The sequence below is a fragment of the Mustelus asterias genome, chromosome 12, assembly GCF_964213995.1.
Source record: "Mustelus asterias chromosome 12, sMusAst1.hap1.1, whole genome shotgun sequence".
Taxonomy (NCBI): domain Eukaryota; kingdom Metazoa; phylum Chordata; class Chondrichthyes; order Carcharhiniformes; family Triakidae; genus Mustelus; species Mustelus asterias.
In genome coordinates, this window is record NC_135812.1 from 92,241,638 (window position 1) to 92,268,142 (window position 26,505).

Genomic DNA, 26,505 nt, shown 5'->3' on the forward strand with positions numbered 1-26,505 from the left:
CATTAGACATTTTGGGTGTGATAAAGCTTGAAACGGATAGGAGGAAATTAGAACATTGAAGACCAGCATCAGAAGAGAACAGCAGGAGAGACTGTGGCTGTTCTCTACCAGTGCTGAGCGCGCCAATAGCACTTGGAACAATTAAAAGTTCACCGTTAAACACTCATTTGATTTGGAGAATTTTGCAGCACCGTAATGGAGATGTTTTAGATGCAGGGCAAACCTTTGCCACTGCTCAGTAACACACTCTGCGAGCTGATACTTTGCATCAATTCAATAAATTAGCATACTGATTTTTCCTTGATGCCAATCTGAAACAAAAATTGAACCACTGAAAGCTCTCTGACGGCTGAGTGCTGCTGCATGCAGTTAGTAAAAGATAACGGGAGAGACATTTATTCTTGCAGCAATGCAGACTTTTATCAATTCCCCGCTGCAGGCAAAGCTGTGGCCCTCGTGACGTTCTCCACTCCTATCATTTCTTCCCCCATAATTTTTGCTGACATTAGCAGTACTCTTAATGAGCATTGTTTAATGTTCACAAGAGAAAGCTCACCTTTCGCTATTGCCTTCAATTCTCCTTAGATTTTGAAATAAAGTACGGGTGGCACAGTGCTTAGCACTGTTGCCTCACAGCTCCAGGGACCCGGGTTCGATTCCCGGCTTGAGTCACTGGCTGTGTGTAGTTTGCGTGGGTTTCCTCCAGGTACTCCGGTTTCCTCCCACGGTCCAAAGATGAGCAGGTTAGGTGCATTTGCCATGCTAAATTGCCCCTTAGTGTCCCAGGATGTGTAGGTTAGAGGGATTCATAGGGTAAATATGTGGGGTAACGGGGATAAGGCCTGGGTGTTGTCGTTGCAGACTCGATGGGCCGAATGGCCTCCTTCTGCACTGTAGGGTTTCTATGATTTCTATGATCACTCATGTCTGAGAATTATTTTACGGAGCAATAAAAAGATTAACAGCCTCATTTATAAGTGAGGAAATAAAACTGTGGTTCAAATGTATTCACTTTGTAAAATGCATTATCTTTCAGTCAATCGACCTGTTGCAGAGGTTTATTAAGGACAATAAACTCTTTGAAGCTCCAGTCCTGAAGGAATTCTGCACTAATTTGGTGAAAAATGAATTTGGTAACCCAGAATCCCCCCTGTGGATCACACCAGGACAGTCAGACCAGCGACGCATCTTGGTCGAAATCATTGTTCACGCAGCCTTGGTTTTCATCTGTGGAAAACATGTCTTATCATCCCCTCTCTGCAATATTGCTTTCGACTCTGCAAAAATGGGGGTGAGGAAGAGACAAAGGCACAATTCCTCTCTGAGAAATTTTCTGTCATTTCTTGTTTCATGCACTTGGTCATTCAGAGCACTTTTATTGTTCATGTTGTGACTTAAACTCGAGATTCATCTTGTCCATGTCTACTTGAAGAGGAAAGATTTCTGGGACTATTGGAAAAGAACAAGGGAGTGGGGCTAATGAGAAGCACTCTCAAAGAGCTAGCAGAGATATGACGGGCCTAAAGACTTGCTTCTATGCTTCAGTGTATGTCGTAGGGTTATCACAAACCAGGCAGCTTTCCTCATCTTCGATTATATAAATAGTACACAGCCTTTTGACTAATCCTGTTCTGAACAGGATTCCACTACTCAATGTCTGTGATCTTTGGTGTTAACAGTACAAAGGCAAAGCTCCAATACTCTTACGCTACAGTGAAGGACTAAGGCCAGGAACTTTCCAGCCGTTCATGCTGGTGGGATCTTCCAGTCCCGCCAACATGGGTTTCCTGGCATCATGGGATGGATTCAGTGGGGAATCCCATTGACAACAGCAGGATCCTGCCACCAGCCAATGGCATGCCACCTCCCGCCACGAGAAACACACTGCAAGGAAGCCAGAAAATCTTACCCTAAATGTTTATTCCTTTCTCTTTCTTCCTGTCATTTTATAAGGGTAGACTTCATTGCCAGTGTTTTATTAGCACACTCCCTCGATTGGTAGCATCACAGTCCAGACCATATAATTCTCAATTGTTTCCATAAAAGCCACTTGACCATTGGGAGTAAACTAGTCCTGATCATTTTACCTCTTACACTCACTTCCCCTCTCCCAGTCTTCTAACCCAGGTTCATATCAATCTAAACAAAGAAGAAATGTGAGTTTTGCTTTAGTACAACTGGCAGTGGCAGAGCGGGTGGAGGGGTGTGGGAGTTTGCGCAAGGATTGGTTTCCGAGTTGCGGGGGTGGGTGAGGGGGGGGCAGGGTTTACCATTCTGTTCAGATCAAGGACCAGGATTTGAGTTGTTGGAACCCCAAACTCCAAGAATAATGAAATAATTTGATCTTATCTGAGTTAGCAACAATACTTCTTTTTGATTACTCATTAAAGAAATATTCTCCAAATATTAGACAGTTTGACTTTGGCCCTATACCTGGGACTAGTGTGAATATGCCAGAACTTGGGATTCAATAGAACAGAATTCTCAATATTATTTCTTGACCTGAGTTTTTATATCAATCTTCAGAGGAGAAACTAGTGATGCTGATGTTTGAATCATCTCTCCAATGTTAGTTGATCAAATGTGATGATGTTTACTTGTCTTGTTTAAACTTTAGCGAGCTTACTTACCAACCATGCCAGCAGATCTTCTGAGTGAAGTCAGGCAGTGGATTTCAGAGAAGGTGAAGTGGTACAGTAAGTATTACGCATCCCTGTGCCTTTACATATTTGCAATGACCGTACCAAAAAATTCAACTTATTAATTATCCTCGCAGACAGTAATGTTTTACGTTTTGCGATGAGGTACAAAGCTCAATTTTCCCTGTCATATATGATGTGTGTAACCTTGCATGTTGCAAGAACCCATCAACAAGCTGCAACTGACTGGGGTGCCTGGATGTCATCAAGATGTAGTAGGAGAGGCATTTGCAGGGTGTGAATTGCCCAATGGTGTATGATGCAGGCTTTGATGTCAGCCTTTTAATTGAGAGTCCTTTAATTGATCACAACTTGACCCTTCAAGTAACCAGACCAAGTCACGGAGTTCTCTTCAGCAACTGTTTTAATGCAAGCTACATAGTGAGTTCCCTGGAATGCCACAGGGCAGTGCCGGTAGCTAACCAGAGCCCAGAATTTAGGAATACACAAGCAATTATAGTTTCAAATTTGATTACAAGTAATTAGCATATGCCAATCAAGGTATAGGAGTTATCTCTATTCGCTCATAGTTATTGATTAATATTACATCATTCATAGGTACAGATATTAAAATCAATCACCTTACGCCAGCTTATTATAATATCCAATCAGTATGGAGACTTAATCATGTGAGCTGACTTAATTCATCATTATTACAAGTTATCATTGATTTTCCAGTTTGTGTCTGTGTCTGCGGATAACACTCTCATCTTCCGGTTCCAGATGTTTGATTTAATGAATTCTCTCAGACCAAAGCCTTGGTGCTTATCTGTGAAGACTTTTATAAAGACCTTTTATTTCTAATAGCAGCTTCTGTGATTTTAAACTTGTATGATTACTAACCCTTTCAGTGTAAAATGACTTAGAAAACCCAATCTATGATGTGCATGTTTAACTTAACTGTTTGGTAATTAAATACCTAAGAGCATAAGGCAAAGGAGCAGGAGTAAACTATACAGTCCTTAGAATGCTATGCCATTCAATACAACCAGGGCTGATCTTTTCTGCCCAATCTCCACCTGAGAGACGAAAACTCATATCTGTCCCAGTTGTGAATATGCTCAATGATTGTGTATCTAAAGACTTTAAAATATTAATGCTTAACTTACAACATGGTTTCAAGCTTCATGTACCACTAAAACATACTCTGCTATATCTGATCTCTTCCTAAATGTGCTTTAAAATACAGCATCCCATGGCTTAGAGATCCCAGAGCAAAATCAGCAGCCCTTCCTTATCCATGATTGGACTCATGGATAAGTTAACAGTCATTTTTTAAAAAATGACTGTTGACCAGAGACATTTTTTATTTTTTTAAATTATCTAGCTCTTTAACGAATTACTTAATGATCTAAGAGCTTGGGGCACCTATAATTCTTCGTTTCTTTCTGCATGATATCTTGCTCAGTCAGTGTCAACTTGCCAAGCACCTTGCAGGGGCGGCATGGCGGCACAGTGGTTAGCACTGCTGCCTCACAGTGACCTGGGTTCAATTCCGGCCTTGGGTGATCCTCCGAGTGAGTTTGCATGTTCTCCCTGTGTCTGCATGGGTTTCCTCTGGGTGCTCCAGTTTCCTCCCACACTCCAAAGATGTGTAGGATAAGTGGATTGACCATGCCAGGTTGCCTCTTAGTGTCAGGGGAACTAACAAGGTTAATACATGGGGTTCCAGGGATAGGGCCTGGGTGGGATTATTGTCAGTGCCGGCTTGATGGGTCAAATGGCCTCCTCCTGCATTGTAGGGATTCTATGATTCTGTAGTTTTCTCCAGTAATATAAATCATTGCGATCATTTGAAATTTGACATAGGGCAGCATGGTGGCACAGTAGTTAGCGCTGCTGCCTCACAGCGCCAGGGACCCGGGTTCGATTCCCGGCTTGGGTCACTATCGGTGTGGAGTTTGCACGTTCTCCCCGTGTCTGCGTGGGTTTCCTCCGGGTGCTCTGGTTTCCTCCCACAGTCCGAAAGACGTGCTGGTTAGGTGCATTGGCCATGCTAAAATTCTCCTTCAGTGTACCCGAATAGGCATCAGAGTGTGGCGACTGGGGGATTTTCATAATACCTTCATTGCAGTGTTAATGTAAACCTACTTGTGACGCTAATAAATAAACTTTAAACTGATGAGTGCGAGATGAAATTTTTCGCAACATGTCTCCCTTTCCAGCAATTTTAAAGAGACAGATTTGTAGCCAAGAGTAGAAATCTGGATCCCACTAACTTTGCGTCATCCTCTGCCCCTTACACATCTGCATCAAGTCTTCCAAATCCTCATCTCAAGTTTGGTTTCTCCATTTCTGCGTGAGTTTCCTCCGGGTGCTCCAGTTTCCTCCCACAGACCAAAAGACATGCTGGTTAGGAGCATTGGCCGTGCTAAATTCTCTCCCGGTGTACCCGAACAGGCGCTGGAGTGTGGCGACTAAGGGATTTTGACAGTAACTTCATTGCAGTGTTAATGTAAACCCACTTGTGACACTAATAAATAAACTTTAATAATCACAGAAGAAAAACATGAGTTCTGGGTCAAAAGTCTCTTATGAAGACAGGCATCCAGCTGACCTTCCCAATATGTGATTTATACTTTCACATGAAGGGTGGCACCTATTAAAAACAAGAATGTGTACTTGTATTTTCATTTCAGGGTGAATATACCAAAGTTTTATTGTACCAGATCTAAAATATTAATGCCAGAACATATTAACACCATGGTCATTATCAAATGATGGAAGAGTGGAAAATAATTACGAAAGAGCCAAGGCATTGCCATAATGTCCAGATTTAACCCTCAGCAGTGTAGGAATGCAAGGATTGAACTAATGGCATTACAGCTTCTAGTGCAATTTATAATGCTACATAGAATCCCTATCTTAGCCCTTTCCTAATATCTGGGTGCCTGTCAGAAGTGACATTGACAAATGAATGTTGCAAGCAGCAGACTATTTGGGCAGCAGAGTGGTTAGCACTGCTGCCTCACAGCTCCAGGGACCTGGGTTCGATTCTAGCTTGGGTCACTGTGTGGAGTTTGCACGTTCTCCCCATGTCTGTGTGGGTTTCCTCCGGGTGCTCCGGTTTCCTCCCACAGTCCAAAGATGTGCAGAATAGGTGCGTTAGCCATGCTAAATTGCCCCTTAGTGTCTCAGGATGTGTACGTTAGAGGGATTAGCGGGGTAAATATGTGGGGTTACGGGGATAGGGCTTGGGATGGGATTGTTGTCGGTTCAGACTCGATGGGACGAATGGCTTCCTTCTGCACTGTAGGGATTCTATATTCTATATTCCATATTACTACAAACCAGTGACATTGAAGGTGTGGCTGGCAAATGTGTTGCAAGAGCTTTTCTTTTCGCAAAGAATGTAAGGTTAAGGTTGAGTACGTATCATATTAGAGATTTGTTATGGTGGAAAACACTGCCTTTTAAAACTTTATTTTTAGAATTCTTACATAACTCCACACAAGACAGTTTAAAGTTTATTTATTGGTGTCGCAAGTAGGCTTACCTTAACACTGCAGTGAAGTTATTGTGAAAATCCCCTAGTCACCACACTCCGGCGCTTGTTCAGGTACACTGAGGGAGAATTTACCATGGCCATTGCACCTAACCAGCATGTCTTTCGGACTGTGGAAGGAAACCGGAGCACCCGGAGGAAACCCATGCAGACACGGGGAGAATGTGCAGACTCTGCACAGACAGTGACCCAAGCCGGGAATCGCACCCGGGTCTCTGGCGCTGTGAGGCAGCAGTGCTAACCACTGTGCCACCCTTAGGTAAACTAATTTTATATACAGATGGAATTTTTCTTCTTTTTGTTCTGCTCTCTTAACAATAAATTTTCTATATTTCAATGCAGGTTGCAGGTGTGGTGAAGCTATTCCAGTTGGTGAGGTAAGAATCCATATTATTTAAGTTCAAATATTTATACAAGATTTCAATATACTTGTTAATTGAAAATAAATTTGACACTGCCTTTACAATTTTCATTCCATCAGTACTAAGGGGTTAAATCATCAGTCATTACTTAGAATCCCTACAATGCAGAAGGAGGCCATTCGACCCATCAAATCTGTCCCCTTACTTTCCAAAAGATCATTTCATCTATTCTACAATGCAATTAACCATTAACTAAATATCAGAGACTCAAGACTGTTCATCCTTGGCTATTCCTTTTCTTTCATGTAACCCACAAGCAACACCTCCCCCTCTCCCCCGCACTCCCACCCCTCCCTGTCACAGAAACTGAAATAAAATGGATTGTAAATTGCAGATTCAAAACTTGCTCCCGGGGGGGACATGGTGAAGAAGAGCAGGGGAGTTAACTTCTCATCAGGATAAATGCAAGAATATCAAATTTCAAATGATCACAACAATTTACAAGGAGAAAAGGGTGCCACAATCAGAGTTACGTCCTGACCAATATTTATCCCCCAATGAACATCATGAAAACCGATTAACTGATCATTCGCACATTGCTGTTTGCGGGAGTTTGTCGGGCGCATAAAAGTTGTGCATTTCCTACTTTCCAGCACTTCTAAAGGTACTCTATTGGCTGTGAATTGCTCTGAGATATCTGATGGTCAAGAATAGCACTATAAATGCAAGTCTTTCTTTTCATTCTCTGATCCATTGCCTATTCCATTTATATAATTCTATATTTGGCATCACGCACTGTTCTATTGCTGAACACGCGCTGAATCCAACACAAGCCCCATGGACTGTATCTGATCTTTCCCCTGAGCTGTGTCCTGAATGTTGACCTTAGTGACCAGGCTTTTTGAGCAACAGGGGTCCCTTAAATGATGCTGTGGCCCTACAAGGTTAAATCCTTTAATCCACCCCAGACCGGAAGGCCCAATGCTTTGGATCGTACCATGTAGCAAACTGGCTGTTCTGGTGGCCATGAAGGACATGGGGCCTCATTAACGGATCTCCCCATGGGTTTTGTGGAATAGGAGTTTCCCTATTGAGTAAGTGGCAGCTTGCCCAATGAGAGATGAGTGGCGGGAGTTTAAAACCCACGCTCAGCCTGGACCGTGGGTATTATTGGCCCAGAGCGCTGACTTGAGTTGTTGTAAGCCATGGACGGGGACCTTTTCTGTCTCTGAATAATGCACCAGTATACTGGAGGGCTGGTCTTGGCGAGGTTATTACATCAGCAATGAAGGCGAACAAGTTTTTTTCCGTACTCCTATCATTGAGCAGAAAACTGGGTTTCCTCCCAGCTAAATAAGAATGCCTTTCTTCAGTAAAGTGGAACCCTAAGAACGGAGAAGATTGGGCCCAATACATACTGCGCATGCACTAACTACTTCCTCCAGGCAAACAATACTGAGGGAAATGAAATACAGGAAGTAATCTCATTCACAGCACATGGGATCTCAATATTCCGCCGAATAAAAAGCCTGACTTATCCAGGTGCCCTGATTTGAAGACTTCCAATGGACTTCCAGATTTGGTTAAAACCCACTGTGAACCAACGTGTTCTGTCAGATTCCAGAGCTATTGGCCAGGATTCTCCCAAAACAAAACTAGGTGCCCAAAGAGGGGGAAAACAGGAGTAATTCCCACCCATTATTTGGGCATACCTACTGGAATGAATCTCCAACACTCTGTGCAATGCAGAGTTCCATAGAGTGATTCACACTGGTATTCCCACCTGAGAAGCCAGCAGCGTAGTGCTGAGCGAGCCATTGCACATGCATAGATCTGTCAGTTTGTAGTTTACACTGACCAAAAAACTGTGTAAGAAGTCTATGACTCTATTGCTTGAATCCGTAAGTCATTTGCCCATTGAAGCATTTTCAGCTCATTGTTTCCTTTCCCATGTGTGTCTACTTTCTTCCTTTTATTCTTTTATTCTTCTTTTATCTCATTCTTTTATTGCTAATTAGTAGCAATTTCCCCCAGTGTCGCCAAAGCTCCTGCAACCAAAACTTTCACTTGTCACAGGTGGTGCCTGATCTTTCAAATATTTCCTCTAGTATCTGTTTCTCTTTGGGATGTCCCCTTCTTGTCTATGAACCAATCAGTGATGCAGCTTCACCGTTCCTGGCAGGGAGAGAAGTCAAGCTGAATATTAACCAGATATTTGTTTTATTGACAGTGTGGAAGACCGGTGGAGATGGCTCGTTGCCTTAATTGTGGTCAATTGACTGGTGGACGAGGTCACAATCCTATTTCTGGATTTACCCTTTCAGAACAGTATGTACACATCTCTTACCTGATTCTAGCAGTCTCGTTTATAAGTTGCAATCCTGCATTATACATGGTGGTTGGGATGAAGCATTGGTTTGAGCAGCGCCATGACAAAGTACATTGCAAATGCCAATCGAACCAGGTCCCCATCCCAACCTTCCCTACTGGCAGTGGTGGGAAATGGCAAGTGAGGCTGAGGAAATGATGTTGTACAATCTCACTAATGATCTAGCCTTGTCATTTTTTAAAATTTTATTTATTAGTGTCACAAGTAGCCTTGCATTAACACTACAATGAAGTTATTGTGAAAATCCCCCCCCCCCCCCCCCGTCGCAACACTCCAGCACCTGTTCGGGTACACTGAGGGAGAACCTAGCACAGCCAATGCACCCTAACCAGCACGTCTTTCAGGGTTGAGAGAGGAAACCGGAGCACCCGGAGGAAACCCACGCAGACACGGGGAGAATATGCAGACTCTGCACAAACAGTAACCCAAGCTGGGAATCAAACCGGGTCCCTGGCGCTGTGAGGCAACAGTGCTAACCACTGTGCCGCCCTACATTGCAGATACTGGGAATAGTGGAAAGGTAGCCTGATACTGTACATCTCTCCAGTTTTATACTTTGAGGAAAGAAAAAGATGGTGAATTCCGCTGCTGAATAAGAGACAGCCAGAAGACCCGGCTGACTATTAAAAGTGGCAGTGCAATGCCAGCAGTTTTGAGTGAAACCTAAACTGACCCCAGATGGCAGGTCAAAGTCTGGAAGTCGATAAATTCACTTGAGGTCACTTCCTGCAGCAGAGCAGAGCTCGAGGAATCTCACAGCTCATCTAGCCTATGGTTCTTTTCTAGTCACACAGATCAAACTCAGACTGGTCACGTCCTGGGACCTGCCTCAAGGAGAAAGGACGTTGTAGCGCCTGATCGACAGATGAGTCCCGTTGCTTTCTTGTTACTGCGAGCGCTGACGCATGTGTCATTGATGCTTGGGACAGTTCGCCATCATCAAGTAAGTGGCTAATTTTTAAATTATTTTGTGGTTGAATGTTTTACTGTGCAATAATAGCATTTCAGTATCAAAAAGAAAGAAAGGCTTGCAGTTGCAATGGATAATTGGTAAGACACAGCATGGGTTCATTAAGGGAAGGTCATGTTTGACTAATTTGGTGGAATTCTTTGAGAACATTACATGTGCAGTGGACAATGGGGAACCTGTGGATGTGGTGTATCTGGATTTCCAGAAGGCATTGACAAGGTGCCGCACCAAAGACTTCTGCATAAGATAAAGGGGCACGGTGTTACGGGTAGTGTATTAGCATGAATAGAGGATTGGTTAACTAACAGAAAGCAAAGAGTGGAGGTAAATGGGTGTTTTTCTGGTTGGTGAACACTGACTAGTGGTGTGCCTCAGGGATCACTGTTGGGATCGCAATTGTTTACGATTTACATAGATGATTTGGAGTTGGGGTCCAAGTGTATTGTGTCAAAATTCGCAGATGACACTAGGATGAGTGGCAGAGCAAAGTGTGCAGAGGATACTGAAAGTCTGCAAAGGGATATAGATAGTCTAAGTGAGTGGGCGAGGGTCTGGCAGATGGAGTACAGTGTTGGTAAATGTGAGGTCATCCATTTTGGCAGTATTTACAGCAAAATGGACTATTATTTAAATGGTAAAAAATTGCAGCATGCTGCTGTGCAGAGGGACCTGGGTGTCCTTGTGCAGGAATCTCGAGTTGGTTTGCAGGTGCAGCAGGTAATTAAGAAGGCAAATGAAATTTTGTCCTTTATTGCAAGAGGGATGGAGTTTAAAAACAGCAAGGTTATGTTGCAGCTGTATAAGGTGCTGGTGAGGCCACACCTGGAGTACTGTGTACAGTTTTGGTCTCCTTACTTGAGAAAGGATATACTGGCACTAGAGGGGGTGCAGAGGAGATTCACTAGGTTGATTCCGGAGTTGAGAGGGTTAGCTTATGAGGAGAGACTGAGTAGACTGGTGCTATACTCATTGGAATTCAGAAGAATGAGGGGAGATCTTATAGAAACATATAAGATTATGAAGGGAATAGATAAGATAGAAGCAGGGAAGTTGTTTCCACTGGCGGGTGAAACTAGAACTAGGGGACATGGCCTCAAAATAAGGGGAAGCAGATTTAGGAGTGAGTTGAGGAGAAACTTCTTTACACAAAGGGTTGTGAATCTGTGGAATTCCCTGCCCAGTGAAGCAGTTGAGGCTACCTCATTGAATGTTTTTAAGGCAAGGATAGATAAATTTTTGAAGAGTAAAGGAATTAAGGGTTATGGTGAGCGGGCGGGTAAGTGGAGCTGAGTCCACAAAGATCAGCCATGACCTTATTGAATGGCGGAGCAGGCTCGAGGGGCCAGATGGCCTACTCCTGCTCCTAGTTCTTATATTCTTATGTTCTTATAAGACATTTAAAACCTGTGCACTTGCTGTCAGCATTTCCATTACAAAGTTCTACATCCACATTTATCATGGAAACTGCCCCAAATTTGTCTCTCTGTAATTACACCATCTCCCCACTAGAGATGCTGTTGTGCCATCTCTGACAGGAAGGTGGAATTAGTCTGACTAGTTTGCAGCAGGTTCCCGTTAGCCCCACTGCTGTACCCCAGCTTCAGATAATAACGGCCCCTGACCTTAACCCTCTGTGTGTCATGTCACATGAGAGCAACTAGTATTCGTAAGTTCTTCAATCTCTTATTTTAAAATAAATGCTTAATCCCTAAATTTAAATAGCAAACAAGGGAATTTCTCAGGAGCGTGGAACATTATTATCACATGGAATAGTTTCCACTCTGGAACCATTTTAATCAGGCAATTGAGGTTGGCCTGCTTGAATTTGAACTCCCTGATCAAGGGCTCCTGGGCCTGGCGAGACGTGCCATCAATAGGTCCAGACAGTGGGCAATCGACGGGGTCGTCCATCCTGACTGTCTGCCCCTCTGCTGCGGCTATATTCGCGGCCAGGTGTCCCTAGAGATGCGGTGTCCACAGGCACAGTTAATGCCTTCCATGCCCGCTGGGCACCGCAGGGGCTGGGATGTATTATCAACCCCGATAATCACATTTTAGTTTGATGTTTTAAGTTTCCTTTCGACTTTGTTTTTTGTTCGGGCTGTTCCCCCTCCTTTTGGGGGGCTGCCCCTTTTAATTTGTCCCTAAGTTAATTTGATTTTATCTAATTTGTTGGTACCTAAAAAGAACTCCCTGATTAAGGACCAAATTGATGGTCTAATCAGGAAGCCCTATGCCCTGTATTTAAACAGGAGTGTCCGTTCCTCTGGCACTCTGGATGTAGACTACATCCTGAGAGCACTCTATAGTGTTGTTGGATCTTATAAATAAAGGAATTTTGATGAAGGGATTTCCGCCTCCAAGGACTTATTGCACAGTCTATCATATTTAATTTGTCATCTGCAGTAAATTCAGTCAGGTGGCAGCCACAGTAAGTGGTCACAGCAGGGTAATAATTGTCACTTAAAACTTATTATTGCGGTGGAGATTTTAAATCCACTGCTATTCGACAATATGACTGATGTGATTAAGACTCCTTGTTAAAAAAGTTGAACAGGTGAAGTTGCTTGTGTTGTGACTAAATTTCATGTAAAGTTGAAACTACCAAAATTATGTCTGTTCATTTCTTATGCAGATCATTGGAGGAATGATCCATCCACGGGTACCAAATGTGGCAGAGTTCCTGTGGCAGCATCTTGAATTGGATCTGAATCAGCTTGGAAAGTCACTGGGGAAGAACATTGACGAAACAGCCACCTGCATCCATCTACTTATTGATGATCTTCTGAATCAGCCTCAAGGTACTGGTCGGGTGGTCTTTTGCAGTACTTTGGACTGTTTACTCATGTCATCAGCAAGTGCTGGAGACATGTAACGAGCTCTCAAAACTATATTGACTTGTCCTGTCTCTATAGCCTTTTCATTTGCAATTTTCAATTGCTTTATATACAACGTATAATTATTTACCTTTGTTAAATTACCAATATTCGGTTTATTTTCTCACGAGTGATTGTCAAAGATTTGAATCGGTTTGCTTAAACATAGTGTGAAAATGGGAGCGGGTGAGATGCAGTCCCAGTGACATTTGCCTAGTCGAAGGATGTGTCCACAATATACAGGCCTTTGCTGGGAGGAGGCGGGTGTATGGACCTGGGGTTCTGAAGCAGAAGAAGCTACTCTGATGGGAATCATTGGACCAAGAGTGGAGTCGCATACACCTCACCTTCCAAATTTGGAACAGGCCATCAATAGCCTGGGGCTGCAGCACAACATTGGGAGGCGCATCTTTGGTCATAGAAACGTAGAAACTAAAAGCAGGAGTAGGCCATTCGGCCCTTCGAGCCTGCTCCGCCATTCATCTTAATCATAGCTGATCATCAAATTCTATATCCTGATTTCCCCCTTCCTCCCATATCCCTTGATCCCTTTAGCCCCAAGAGCTATGAAGGATGGTCACCTTCATCCCTTCCAACACAGGTACCCAAATCAAAGATGGACAAAAGTTCTGCTCCACACTAGATCTCATGGAAGCTTCCAGAAACAACCACAGAGAAATATCAACCCCAAGGCATTCACATCTGGAGATTTGTCGCATTACGTTGGCTGAATCTGATTGAAGCAACTTGATGTGTACACATTGCATGTGGAAAAATGTTATTTTGTTTACACAGCTTGTGTGCAGCTCAGAATATATCCAAAAATTGCATAGGCTGGCACCGTGCACTTTCAGGAATATTCGTGTCAATTTTAATTCAGCCTCTCAATTGTATATTGCGCACATCTTGCAAGTCTGCAGTTTAATTTATCTACATGTACCGTTTCCATACTAACAACTTAAAAATGAACTTCTAATTTCCAGTAAAAGGTCAATTGTTCCTCATGAGTCTTCAAGAAAAATCCCTAGATAGGGCAGGTTATTGGTCCATAGCAAATTCAAATTCAGCGTGAACTTTGTACTGAATTATATTCTTTCTGTGACATTGTTTGCCCAGAATGTCAAGCAAGGAGGGATGAACATCTGGCATCAAAGCAAGCTAGAAATGCCTGGGAGAACCATTTCATCAAAGTTATTATTTCTCCATTGCTAAAGGTCAGTTGGATTAATGTATGAAGTGTCTCTTGTTGATGCTTAGGTGTGGTCGGTGTGCTTATCATTACAACATTGTTCTCATCATTTCGACTTTCGAGAACCAACTTCAGTATATAAAGTGTAGCCAGCAATACCAGTTTTTTAGGGCGTTCTTCATAATGCAGAGAGGCAAGAGACAGAGCTTTAAGGCAAGGATGAATAGGAGGACGAGGAGCACGGGAAAAGTGGAAACACGGCAAGGTTAGGATGAAGGCATGATTGCCTTCATCCTGATAAGAGGAGGTTTTTGAATGTAGAGCAACCTATTGCAAAATTAGCTTCAGCTAGTTGTATCTTTAAAGGAATGACTTTGTTAGTAACCCTTCTGCCTTGGTTCAGTGAGCTAGAGGGTGCAAGTCCCACTGCAGACTCAGAACCACAAGGCGGCTACTTCACTTCAGCACTTGTGTAGGTTTTTCCTTTTAGATAATATGTTAAACTGATACCCTACCTGTGCCCTGGAATGACATAACAGATTGCATGCAAAAGAAAATCAAAATATTATTCTTGGTCGTTATTTATTCCTCAACCAACATTACTAAAACAGATGATATGTCATTTATCGCATTGGTGTCTGTGGGACCATTCTGCATGCAAATTGGTTGCTACATTTGCCTTTAATACAGCAGTGTCTACACTTCAGAAAATTACCTCATTGGCAATGCCATGCTTTGGGATGTCCTGACAATGTGAAGGGCACTATGTAAATGCAGATTTTTTTTTGTTTCTGTGAGATGAAGTGGCCAGAACACAAGACTAGCCAGATTCATCCAGATATTTGTTGTGTGTTGCTCAATTTTGGGTAGTAATATCAGCTGGAACTAATTAGGCCAAAGATTGCTTGGACAGCTCCCGCATCAAGATTTAATATTAACAAACTTCGAAATTAATTGATGTCAACTTTCATCTTCATGGCCTGGACGATGAACTGAGGGAGTGAATTGCCCGCCTTTTATCGAAACTTTCTGGTCTTAATTTAATTCATTTATATTATTTGCCATTCAAATGGTAAAGGTAAATATTATCATCTTTGTCTCTGATGTTTGAATAACTAGAAGAGTTACTGTTTCAACATTAATATCTGTGATATGATTGCCTTGTCCATGGCTTAAATCACAACCCGACTATTTGACTTCAGCCCTTAATTAACAATTGACATCTCTGTGATTGCCCAAGCTTTATGCCATCCTCATTCAAAGTTTCATTGTGACCTCGACAGCTCTTTTATCCAGAAGCTGTGTCATATAAGAAACTTTGTTGGAAGTACAAGTTCTAGAGAAGGGCATTAACACCTTGGTGACTTACTCTGTTTGATTATAATTTTTAACTTTTTGCTGTGTCTTACTGCTTCTGTATATGACCTGACTGGTAGATAAATCTAAATGCTATTCTTAGCCTGACAGTATGATATTCATCACTTTGTGGAAAAGGCAAGGAAGACAATCCAAGTGATTTCCACTGCATTGCACATCATGGCTAAGGGTGATTCTTCATCCTGGAAATGTAGTTCCAGACACTGAAGCTATGACAAAGGAGAATCATCAGTTTGTAGAAGATGTACACTGGGATTCTTTGGGGGGCACTCGCCCCAGCCGGAATTCCCAATAGTCTGTTGAATTGTGTGAGAGGGCTCACATCAGGATTCCCGCTGGGCGTCATTCCCATTCCCAATCTCCCGGCCCACTGCACCCACAAAAATCAGGTTCTCCACCAGTGCGGATGAGAACCTGATGTCAGCTGTTTAAAATAGATTCACAAAGTCAATAGTGGGCTGGAAGCCCGATTGAACCCACTCCTCAGATGCTCCCATTCTTTAAAACAGTCTTGTTTTTTGTTCTGAAGACATTGGTTGACTTTGTTCACACAGCAGGTCTTCTTCAACCTCTCAGGCTGGAATGGTATGCCTGCACTGGAGGTAGCTTTCAGCAATAGACGAGGCTGGCACAGCACCCCTGCAATTCTGGTAGTGACACCTTGTAAGTGACACCACACTGCCAGGGTGTCACTTACAAGGTGTCACTGTGATACTGTCACTGCCAGGTTGGCACTGCCAAGGGACAGTGCCTGAAGATTCGGGGCCTGAAGGCAGCCTGCATGGCGGGCATGGCCTTTGTTGACCCAATATCGGATTATTTCCTTTGTCGGGGTGGTGGGTGTCAGATCACCCTCATGCATGTGTGGTGAAGGGTTGGGGGGGGGGGGGGAGGTGGGGGTGACCCCTACATTTAGTGGTGGGAGGGGGGAGGTTACCCCTCAGTGATGAAGGGTTGGGGTGCTCCTTTGGTCTGTGGGGTTGCCATTTCCATGGGAGGAGTGAGGGGTACCTGGCTCTGCTCTTTGAGATGTGGAGGTGCCGGCGTTGGACTGGGGTGAACACAGTAAGAGTTTTAACAGCACCAGGTTAAAGTCCAACAGGTTTATTTAATAGCAAATACCATTAGCTTTCGGAGCGCTGCTCCTTCGTCAGATGGAGTGGAAATGCCACTCCACTCCATCTGACGAAGGAGCAGCGCTCCGAAAGCTAATGGCATTTGCTACCAAATAAACATGTTGGACTTTAACCTGGTGTTGTTAAAACTCTTACTCTGCTCTGAGATCAGGGCCCCCTTTAAAAATGTCACCCTAATCTCTTACCTGGATAGTCACATGAGCAGCCTGGGAATGGAGGGATACAAACGATTGGTCTAGTTGGACCAAGGAGCGGCACAGGCTTGGTGGGCCGAAGGGCCTGTTTCCTGTGCTGTACTGTTCTTTGTTCTGTGAAGCTGGATTGGTTGGCATGCTCCCCTTTGGGGTATTTTTCTCAACAAAAGGAGGTTGAATCCCACCTGGCAAACACTCCAGTTTTCCCCGCCGGCAGCATCACTTGGTTTTCATTCCTGAGAATTGCGGTCACAGACTGCTATTAGTACAACATCTTCAGCTGTGAACTGAAGATGCAAGAGTTTGGCAAATGTTATTCCAATTTATGTGTTGTGAAAAATTGAATTTTGAGTTTAGATGGAAACTTCTCACCAAACAGCATGTAGTTATTACCCCCCTCCAACCCCACCCCTCAACCTCCGCCTCCCCCCCCCCCCCCCCCCCCCGACACACACACAACGACAAAACGATTAAACTGCGACTTGCTGGTGAACTTTTAGGTTATGGAGCCGGTAAACAAGGAAGCTCACCTCTCTTTTTGTAATCCACAGAATCTTGATGAGAGGTTGTCAGATGTAGGCAAGCGGATGAGTTCTGATGACAGAATTGGTGGGAGTCCTGTTGTGAAAATGCTGTATGGAGACCCATCGGATTTTCTGAGCTCTCCTCGTGATGTTTTGGACTGTTCCTCTGCCTGGAAGTGGCACCGTCGAATATGTGTAGAGAGCTTTACACTCATGGTAGAGCAAAAGGGTGAAAAGACTCTAACACCTATCCTGTGGCAATTTCTTCAAAAGGTACTTTCGATGCGGTTTAGGAGTCACCGTTTATCAGCAGAATGAATCTTAACATGATGTGCCCTCTATAATAGAGTTCTGTTCACGTAATCATGAGGCATTCAGAAATGTGCTCCCTATGAGAATGGAGGAGCACCAGAAGATTCAGGCAGTAGAGGTTCATCTTTGTGTGGCTAAAACAGTGGGTGGTATGGTAGCACAGTGGTTAGCACTGCTATTTCACAGCACCAGGGTTCGATTCCCAGTTTGGGTCACTGTCTGTGTGGAGTCTGTATGTTTTCCCCGTGTCTGTGTGGGTTTCCTCCGGGTGCTCTGTTTTCCTCCCATAGTCTGAAAGACGTGCTGGTTAGGTGGTTTGGCCATGCTGAATTCTCCCTCAGTGTACCCGAACAGGTGCTCAAGTGTGGCGACTGGGGGATTTTCACAGTAATGTCATTGCAGTGTTAATGTCAGCCTACTCATGACTTTAAAAACTTTCTAGAAGGAATGCAGCAAGTCAGTGTTCACAGAGAGGCCGGCAACACGTTCCTTAAGTCAAGCATTCTCCTGCAAAAGAAGAATCGTCTAATATCCAAACTAGTTCTGCCCTTGTGCAACCTTTGAACATATACCTTGTAGGGCTATCAAATAGGGCTTACAAATCTATTTGTTAATGTAAGCCTACTTGTGACAACAATAACCTATCCAGTTCAAATAATTGTTCCTCGTTAACATAATCTAGGCCCTTCATTATTTTAAGAACCTCAATTAAATTGGGATTGAGTCACCACTTTTCTAAAGTATGGAGAAATTATAGTTTTGGCCTGGGAATGAATAGTGTGGTTCTTCTCTGAACCTTTTCCAAAGGCTCAATATTTTCCACCATGTAAGGGGACCTTATTATAACTGAAGCTTAACCAAGGCCTTGCACAAGGACAAATTGATATGCTTTAATTTGTATTGATTTTTCTAGTGAATAGGGCTTACAAATCTATTTGCTTTAGCAATACTCCTGGCATTAGTCATGAACCTTTGGAGAAGGTGTACACTCCAACACTCAGATCTCTCACTGCCACCATTCAGTTTGATTCAGTCCCCTGTAAGATTTTGATAGTTCATTTATGGGATGTGGGTGGCGCTGGTTAGACCAGCATTTATTGCCTATTCCAAATTGCTCTTGAGAAGGTGGTAGTGAGCTGCCTTCTTGAGCTGCGGCAGACCATGTGGTGCAGGTACACCCACAGTGCTGTTAGGGAAGGAGTTCCAGGATTTTGACCCAACGACAGTGAGAAAACATTTCCAAATCAGTGGCTTGGAGGGGAACCTCCAGTTGACATTGTATGAACGTTTAACATTGGACTTTTTCACGTGCATAACAGAATATTTTTCTAAGATAAGCATAATTTTCCAAACGCAGCCCCATTCCCTTCACAATTCCTGGTTGCCATGAACTATCTGGGCACAGATTTGAGATTGAGTGTGAATCTGCCTGGTTTCTATCATTCAGCTTGCCGAAGAATCAGAACGAGAGAGGTGGTGAAATGACCTTTTTTGTAATTGGATTTTCTATCTTTGTTAGATACAGGACTGCATATATTTATCAGTGTAACTGTTCTGCTTACGCAGTGACTAGAACACAGAGAATTTGATTGTGTTCATACAATCCAATAAATAGTCGTATAGAAAAGTGATAAGTATGCTTTTTTAAAAATGTTATTCCTTTCTCGGAGTTACGAAACCAGTATGCAGAGTGGATAGGGCAAGCCCCTAATCCATCTCCTTGTTTAAAACCAATTCAGATTCAAATTGAATCTAATTCATGGTCCTCACAAAAGAGACATACAAGATCCAAGCTGACAAGAACAGGCATTACACCTGATCTCACACTTGATCTTCGCCAAAAGGCAGAGAGAAAAATTTAGAAGCATACTGAACAATCTCAAAATGTCTGAGGTGTTAGTCCAATCTCAACATTTCAGTCTTCTTGTTTATTTATTGTTGTCACAAGTAGGCTTACATTAACACTGCAATGAAGTTACTGTGAAAATCCCCTAGTCACCACACTCCCGTGCCTGTTCGGGTACACTGAGGGAGAATTTAGCATGGCCAATGCACCAAACCAGCACATCTTTCGAACTGTGGGAGGAAACCGGAGCACCCGGAGGAAACCCACGCAGACATGGGGAGAACGTGCAGACTCTGCACAGACAGTGACCCAAGCCGGGAATCGAACCCAGGTCCCTGGCGCTGTGAGGCAGCAGTGCTAACCACTGTATTGCTGAAGCTTGTCGCTCCTTCCTGCCAGCTGGGATGCTGTTTAAGCACAGGATCCTGCACAAAAGTTGTGGAGGTGCTCCAGCTTGATGGGTGCAGTTTTCACTCCCGGTTGGGAACGTAGCCTAGCGAGCGGCCGGTTTGTTTGGGTTTGTTTCCAAAGAGATGTGGCTTTTCCTAATTGCTGAGCCTCATTAGCATACCTGCCAATGACGCATTAAAACTGGATTGCTCAGTGGCTGCACACTCGGGGGGTAGCATTCTCTAGTACAAGGTAGTTGTAACAGAGTGCTTAGAGAGGAACATTTTTTTAAATATACTTTTCCAATTCAATCAAATCAAGTCCAATTCAGAGTCTCAACAAGTTGAGACATTTCCGATCCAAGCTGACAAGGCAGGGTCTGCAACCCCTGTCTTGGGCCTGATCTACATGAGCCAAGCTGATTGGAGTAGGCGCAGGTCTTCCTCCTCCAAGGCTTGATCTCATTTGCATCTTAGCCAAAAGGCCGAGATGCCGCTTTTAAAAATTGCTTCATATGAAAATGAAGCTTAAATGTAACCTAATGACCTCAACCAAGTGCAGCATCCTGTCCATACTACACTTGATCTTAGCCAAAAGGCCGAGAACATTTGGGGAATCAGATGCCCCAAAGCCTCTTTTTGGAGCCTAAGGTGCCGCAGATATAACCCTCCCTCCCCCCTCACCCTTGCACATCTTGGCGCATTAAGGAATCTGTAAAAAAAAAAATTAGATAATTTCACTTTGCTGAGTCTAATTTGACCCTGTACTCTGATCCCAACAGCTTTGGCTTAGCGAGGAAGCCACCATTGACCCTCTCCTGAAACTAGCAAGCAAATCCCAATATTGATATCAGGGACTGCTACATATTTAAGGAAGGAGTTCACTGCTTCAGAGCAGGTGTAGATCAGGCTAGAATTGAATGGATAAAGGTTCTGCACCATTTCAGTTGTTCCCTGCTCAGTTTCTGTTTCGTGAGGGCTGTTGAAACCAATGCCAATGTTTCGGTGCCAAATGAAACGTTCCTAGCTTCTCACCCATGCTTCTGTTCTCTCCTATCTTTGTTCCATGAAACCATAGAATCCCTACAGTGCAGAAGGAGGCCATTTGGCCCATCGGGTCTGCACCAAATCCTCAAATTGGGGACTCAATACTTCCTGGGTTTAAAAAAGGATTATTTTTGTGTGCTGAAAAACCGTAACTTTATTCAACCCCATTTCTCCCCTGAATTGTTATCCATACATAATTCTCACCATGTTTACGCTTCTGATTTCCATTATGGAATCTGCACAGTGCAGAAGGAGGCCATTCGGCCCATTGAATCTGCACCGACCACAATTCCACCCAGGCCCTATCCCCATAACCTCACATATTTACCCTGCTAATACCCCTGACACTAGGGTTAATTTAGCATGGCCAATCAACCTAACCCGCACATCTTTTAAGCCTCCCTGATGTCAAATTGCAGTTGTTTAAAAACACGCCTAAGTCGGCTCATTAAAAACGGTACGCTTTTCCAATAGGTAGTGCCTCGTTTAACACTTTGCCCCAACGTTCATTTATGGGGTGTTATATAATGGCTTTGCTAACTGGCACAGAGGATCAAGGTTTGCGGCTGCTGGAAAAAGTGCTGACCTATGGCTTAACATGATCGCCTCACAAAATGACATACATCCTGGCTCTTTGTTTTCTAGGCCTGTTATATAAGCCTGCTCAAGAATCTACCCGATCTTCTTGGACTCCAGTATGATTTAATCAGGACATTCCAAAGTGCCTCAGAGAAGAAATCAAGGACCATTTCTCAGTTCCTGCAGCAAATGGCTTCAGGTAAAATGTTAGTTTTTGGTATTAACAATGTTGAGCGGTGAAGAAGCATGTTTACTGTGAAAGCAGTGGGAGCGTATGACAGAAAGCTGGACCAAATTAGTTGCCGCCATTTCTGAAGGGCGGCACGGTAGCACAGTGGTTAGCACTGCTGCTTCACAGCTCCAGGGACCTGGGTTCGATTCCCGGCTTGGGTCACTGTGTGGAGTTTGCACATTCTCCTTGTGTCTGAGTGGGTTTCCTCCGGGTGCTCCGGTTTCCTCCCACAGTCCAAAGATGTGCGGGTTAGGTTGATTGGCCATGCTAAAATTGCCCCTTAGTGTCCTGAGATGCGCAGGTTAGAGGGATTAGCGGGTAAATATGTAGGAATATGGGGATAGGGCCCGGATGGGATTGTGGTCGGTACAGACTCGATGGGTCAAATGGCCTCTTTCTGCACTGTAGGGTTTCTATGAGTCTATGATACATACAATGGTTGTCTCTGAGATAATGAAAAGAAGGGAAGTTAATTAGAGGCGGAGAATGTAAGTGTGGGGTAGTTCCGTGTAGATAGGTAACAAGTGGTATTGGTGACCTGTTTCCAGGCACTTGGTTTATTCATGTTTCATTTTTGTGTTTCCAGGCGAGCAGGGTCAAAGGCATAGCTTTGACAAAAGGATCAAGATTTTCTTACAGCTCTGGAATCAATTGCGTCCGTCACTGGCAAAAAACAGTGAGTTAAATACAGCTGTTGTATCCACTTTCCACTGGATTATTCTTCCTGTCGAATCCGTATTATTTAGTAACACCGTTTTGCTGTGATTTCTAATAATTTTTCACATCGGTATCCTGTTTGCCAGTGCACCAGAGGCTCCAGAATTTTACACAATGTCTTCAGTCTTTGAAGTTTTCACTTAAATCTCAAAAGCGTCTCATGCATCCATGTCACAGCGTATATCATATTGCAATTTTCTGACGTTGAATATTCTTCTGATCACATTTTTGGCTGAAGGAGAACTGGATGTAAGCATGGCTTGGCTCAGCACAAGGCAAACTGACAGAGATCCATTCTGTGTAGCAGAGCTGCCTGCCCTACTTATTGTGTTTAGTGAGAATCATGATATGAAAACCATCTTAGAGTGGAGTGGTCCAATTTAACTGTGGTAGGCCATGGAACTGCAGTTAAATGAAAAAAGGAGAACATTTTTGCTTATCAGGTTCATAGCTAAGTGCTGGTCATTTAAAAATTGGAATATATACACATTAAAATATGTCGCATGATTGGATATGAAAAACTGTTTAGTATGGCAAAATAATACTGCCATTTAGGCCTATATTGAATACCATGCATTGACTTACCGCCTTTCTGTCTTGCTGGCATGTCCATGCCCCCTTTTTGGGCTGCACGGTGACACAGTGGTTAGCACTGCTGCCTCACAGCGCCACGGACCATGGTTCAATTCCTGGCTTGGGTCACTGTATGTGTAGAGTTTGCACATTCTCTCCGTGTCTGCGTGGGTTTCCTCTGGGTGCTCCGGTTTCCTTCCACAGTCAGAAAGACGTGCTGGTTGGGTGCATTGGCTATGGTAAATTCTCCCTCAGTGTACCCAAACAGGGGCTGGAGTGTGGCAACTAGGGGATTTTCACAGTAACTTCACTGCAATGTTAATGTAAGCCTACTTGAGACATTAATAAATTTTCAAAAAGGTTAGGAATCAGTCAATTTCATTTTTTTCAAACTACCTCAATCTAGTTCTCATTCATTGCACAAAATAACAATTAATCTCAAAGGTTTAATGGGTTAATAGGCCTCATAGGGTTAACCTATTTGAGATTGCATGTAGTTCACAATTGTACTTAGCTCAGTTGGAAACTCTGCTCATTCTCTCCTGTTTCCACACAATTATTGTATCAGAAAGAAATTAGATCTAGCTCTTGGGGCAAAAGAGATCAAGGGATTTGGGACGAAGGGGGGATCAGGATATTGAATTTGATGATCAGCCATGATCAAAATGAATGGTGGAGCAGGCTCGAAGGGCCGAATGGCCTATTCCTGCTTCTAGTCTCTATATAATATTCAGGTTAACAAATTCCCCTCAGTGCTACTTGAGGGTTTTGTAGACAACCATGCAGAGTTGGATATCATCTGTGTCAGCCATATTTTCAAATTCTTGTTTTCCAGATGCGAGAATTCCCGAAGAGTTGCGTCAGGAGGACTTGTCATTTGAAAGTCCCGTTGAAGTTTTGTTGCCTCAGCCAGAGGGTCCAGGCCTTTGTGCCACTGCACTCAGCAAGTTTCTTATTGAGATTCAAAATGATCTCCTCGAGGCCATTAGCGCATCCAAAAAGTAAGCACTTCCCTGCTTTTTTTTTCCAAAAAAGTGAATGCTTGGTGAGGAACTGTAGTTTTAAGGGAAAAAAATCCTTCCTGATTGACACCCGGGGTGGGATTTTCCAGCCACTCTTGCCCCAAAACTGGAAAATCCCACCAGAGGCCAACGGACCTTTACATGATCCGCTTCTCCCCCCTCCCCCCCTCCCCCCCCCAAAGCCCACTACGATTCCCGTGGTGGGCGGGACGGGAAAATTCCCCCAAGCACCCCTCCCACCCCCAGTCAGTGAATCTGCATGACAAGGATGAGCTGCAATGCCTGTCTATCATTTCCCAGACAGTACGCTTCAGTCAACGAAGTTCTGTCGTCAATGTGTTTCCATTCATATTATCATTTCTTCCTTTCTTCATTTAGTATTTCGGTGTCAGATTGATAAATTTAGGTCTAAATTATAGGATATATCCTTTTTTTCCCCCCCCCCACTAGATCTTGCATCAGCCCAGAAGAGGTATCAGAGGCACATGTAATTATTTGCGACCCTGATAAAGATTTCATCCCACTTGTTGTGTCGAACTGCCAGTACTCCCTGGAAAAAGGGCAGGAGACATTACCGGAGTATGATATTAAAAACATTGAGCGGCAGCTGATAAGACTGTTCCTTAGAGGAAAACCATTCATAGCTCACGCGGTAAGTACGTTCTTTATTGAAGATTCTTTTCACTTTATAGTGAGCAGAACCAATTCACATTTGCATTTTTGTTTTAAACAGAAAATTCCCAAGTTTGTGGGGCGGCATGAAAGAGATTATTCAAGCATCTTCAAGGAGCTGAAAACAAAGATATCTCAAGTAAGGATTTTCCTTCAGGCAGAACAGATTCCGCAGTCTGAACATAAAATTGCAAAATGCAATTTACAGTTAGATACATTCTGTTTAATATTTCTACTCTGAGAGAGTTTTATTGTAGATCTAGATAAGTGGATTCTGTTTAAAGTGGAGCTGCCTACTATTATGCTGTGTCTCTAATAGCTCCATCAGAGTGAGAGAACTTTTGCTGGTTGACAGGCAAAAACACATTTCTGAACAGCAGAATGCACAGTAAATCTTTGGTGAGAAAATCACACACAGCACAGTGGTTAGCACTGCGGCCTCACGGCGTCAGGGATTCGGGTTCGATTCCAGCCTTGGGTGACTGTGGAAACTCTCTCCCCGTGTCTACGTGGGTTTCCTCTGGATGCTCCGGTTTCCTCCCACACTCCATAGATGTGCACGTTAGGTGGATTGGCCAAGCTAAATTGCCCTTTCGTATCTCAAGATGTGTAGGCTAGATGGATTGGCCACGGTAAATGTGTGTTGTTAGGGGGATAGAGTGGGAGTCAGTACAGTCTTGGTGGACTGAATGACCTCCTTCTGCACTGTAGGGATTCATTGATTCTAAAAAGCCAATAAATTACTGATGACCACGAATGACTGTGTGAAGCCCCATATTCATATATCTTATTTTTGGATAGATATTGGGATTGATTTTCATACTTAGTGTACATACGGTGACTGGAGTAAGCACAATAGTCATCCGAGGTCCCCAGCAAGAGGCCTAAATCATGTTGATGGTTGGGACTTAATTATATTTAGCTAGTGAGCTATCAACTCCTAGTGCTGACATTTAGCTCACCAGTACCTTTGGGGATGGCGGAGGCAGAGAGAAGGCAAGAAATCAGTAACCACATTCACGGGCTTGCACCATGAGGTTAAAGGGGAGGGCTTGAATAGTTGGGGACATTAGTGAATGGAAATGATTAGCAGCAAGGCACAGGGAGGGAAATTATGCCCTTTTTGGTACCCCAAAAGTGCCAAGTGAATTAATTTTTATTGTCGCCAGAGCGGCTTCCGTTCATCCCTGTAAGGACCACTTGTTCTGGCCATTCTTTGCTGTGTGACTCGGCAAGCGTGCACTTAAATGTACCAAAATGGCGCTAATGAGTAATAAAGCTCTCACCTTTTCTGGCAGGAATGATGCCGCCTAAATTAAGGACCACCTGAAGTTAGTAGGAACTTGCATGAGTCTTTCTGCTGCCTGATTCCTACTGAGAATCAGAAAGTTCCAAATCAGGCCCATTCGGTTTCAGTTGAAAGGATTGATGGCTGCAATGGATTGAAAGGCAAACAAATGGCTTTATATTTGTATTTTTGACTCACTTGGACCTGAGGCTGTATCGTGCTCACCCCACTCCAAGGAGGACAAACATTGGCATATTTTTATGCTGTCATTTCATCCTCCTGTTTTATATGCTCTATGGGATGAATGAACATTTTTATTGAATAAGGCAGGAATCTGTCCAGGGCAGCACAGAGGTACAGTGGTTAGCATTGCTGCCTCACAGCACCAGGGACCCAAGTTCAATTCCAGCCTCAAATGGCTGCCTGTGTACGGTTTGCACATTCTCCCCGTGTCTGCGTGGGTTTCCTCCGGGTGCTCCGGTTTCCTCCCACAGTCTGAAGGATGTGTTGGTTAGATACATTGACCCAACAGGCGCCAGAATGTGGTGACTAGGGGAATTTCACAGTAATGTAATTGTAGTGTTAATGTAAGCCTTACTTGTGACTA

The 26,505-nt window shown here is 43.6% G+C and overlaps 1 protein-coding gene and 1 pseudogene across 2 annotated transcripts in view; one reads left to right on the forward strand and one right to left on the reverse strand.

Moving 5' to 3' along the window:
- The window catches only part of LOC144501703 (E3 ubiquitin-protein ligase rnf213-alpha-like), a 181,837-nt gene that overhangs the window by 143,537 nt on the left and 11,795 nt on the right, over positions 1-26,505 (forward strand). For both annotated transcript variants that reach the window (XM_078225645.1, XM_078225646.1), the window contains exons 55-67: positions 1,037-1,291; positions 2,618-2,696; positions 6,547-6,581; positions 8,797-8,894; positions 9,742-9,898; positions 12,561-12,726; positions 13,918-14,015; positions 17,249-17,494; positions 21,461-21,593; positions 22,213-22,302; positions 23,752-23,917; positions 24,389-24,590; positions 24,672-24,749. In XM_078225645.1, the coding sequence (XP_078081771.1) occupies positions 1,037-1,291; positions 2,618-2,696; positions 6,547-6,581; positions 8,797-8,894; positions 9,742-9,898; positions 12,561-12,726; positions 13,918-14,015; positions 17,249-17,494; positions 21,461-21,593; positions 22,213-22,302; positions 23,752-23,917; positions 24,389-24,590; positions 24,672-24,749 (1,803 nt within the window). The remainder of the gene's footprint in view (positions 1-1,036; positions 1,292-2,617; positions 2,697-6,546; positions 6,582-8,796; positions 8,895-9,741; positions 9,899-12,560; positions 12,727-13,917; positions 14,016-17,248; positions 17,495-21,460; positions 21,594-22,212; positions 22,303-23,751; positions 23,918-24,388; positions 24,591-24,671; positions 24,750-26,505) is intronic.
- LOC144502115 (U2 spliceosomal RNA) lies at positions 19,182-19,391 on the reverse strand (annotated as a pseudogene).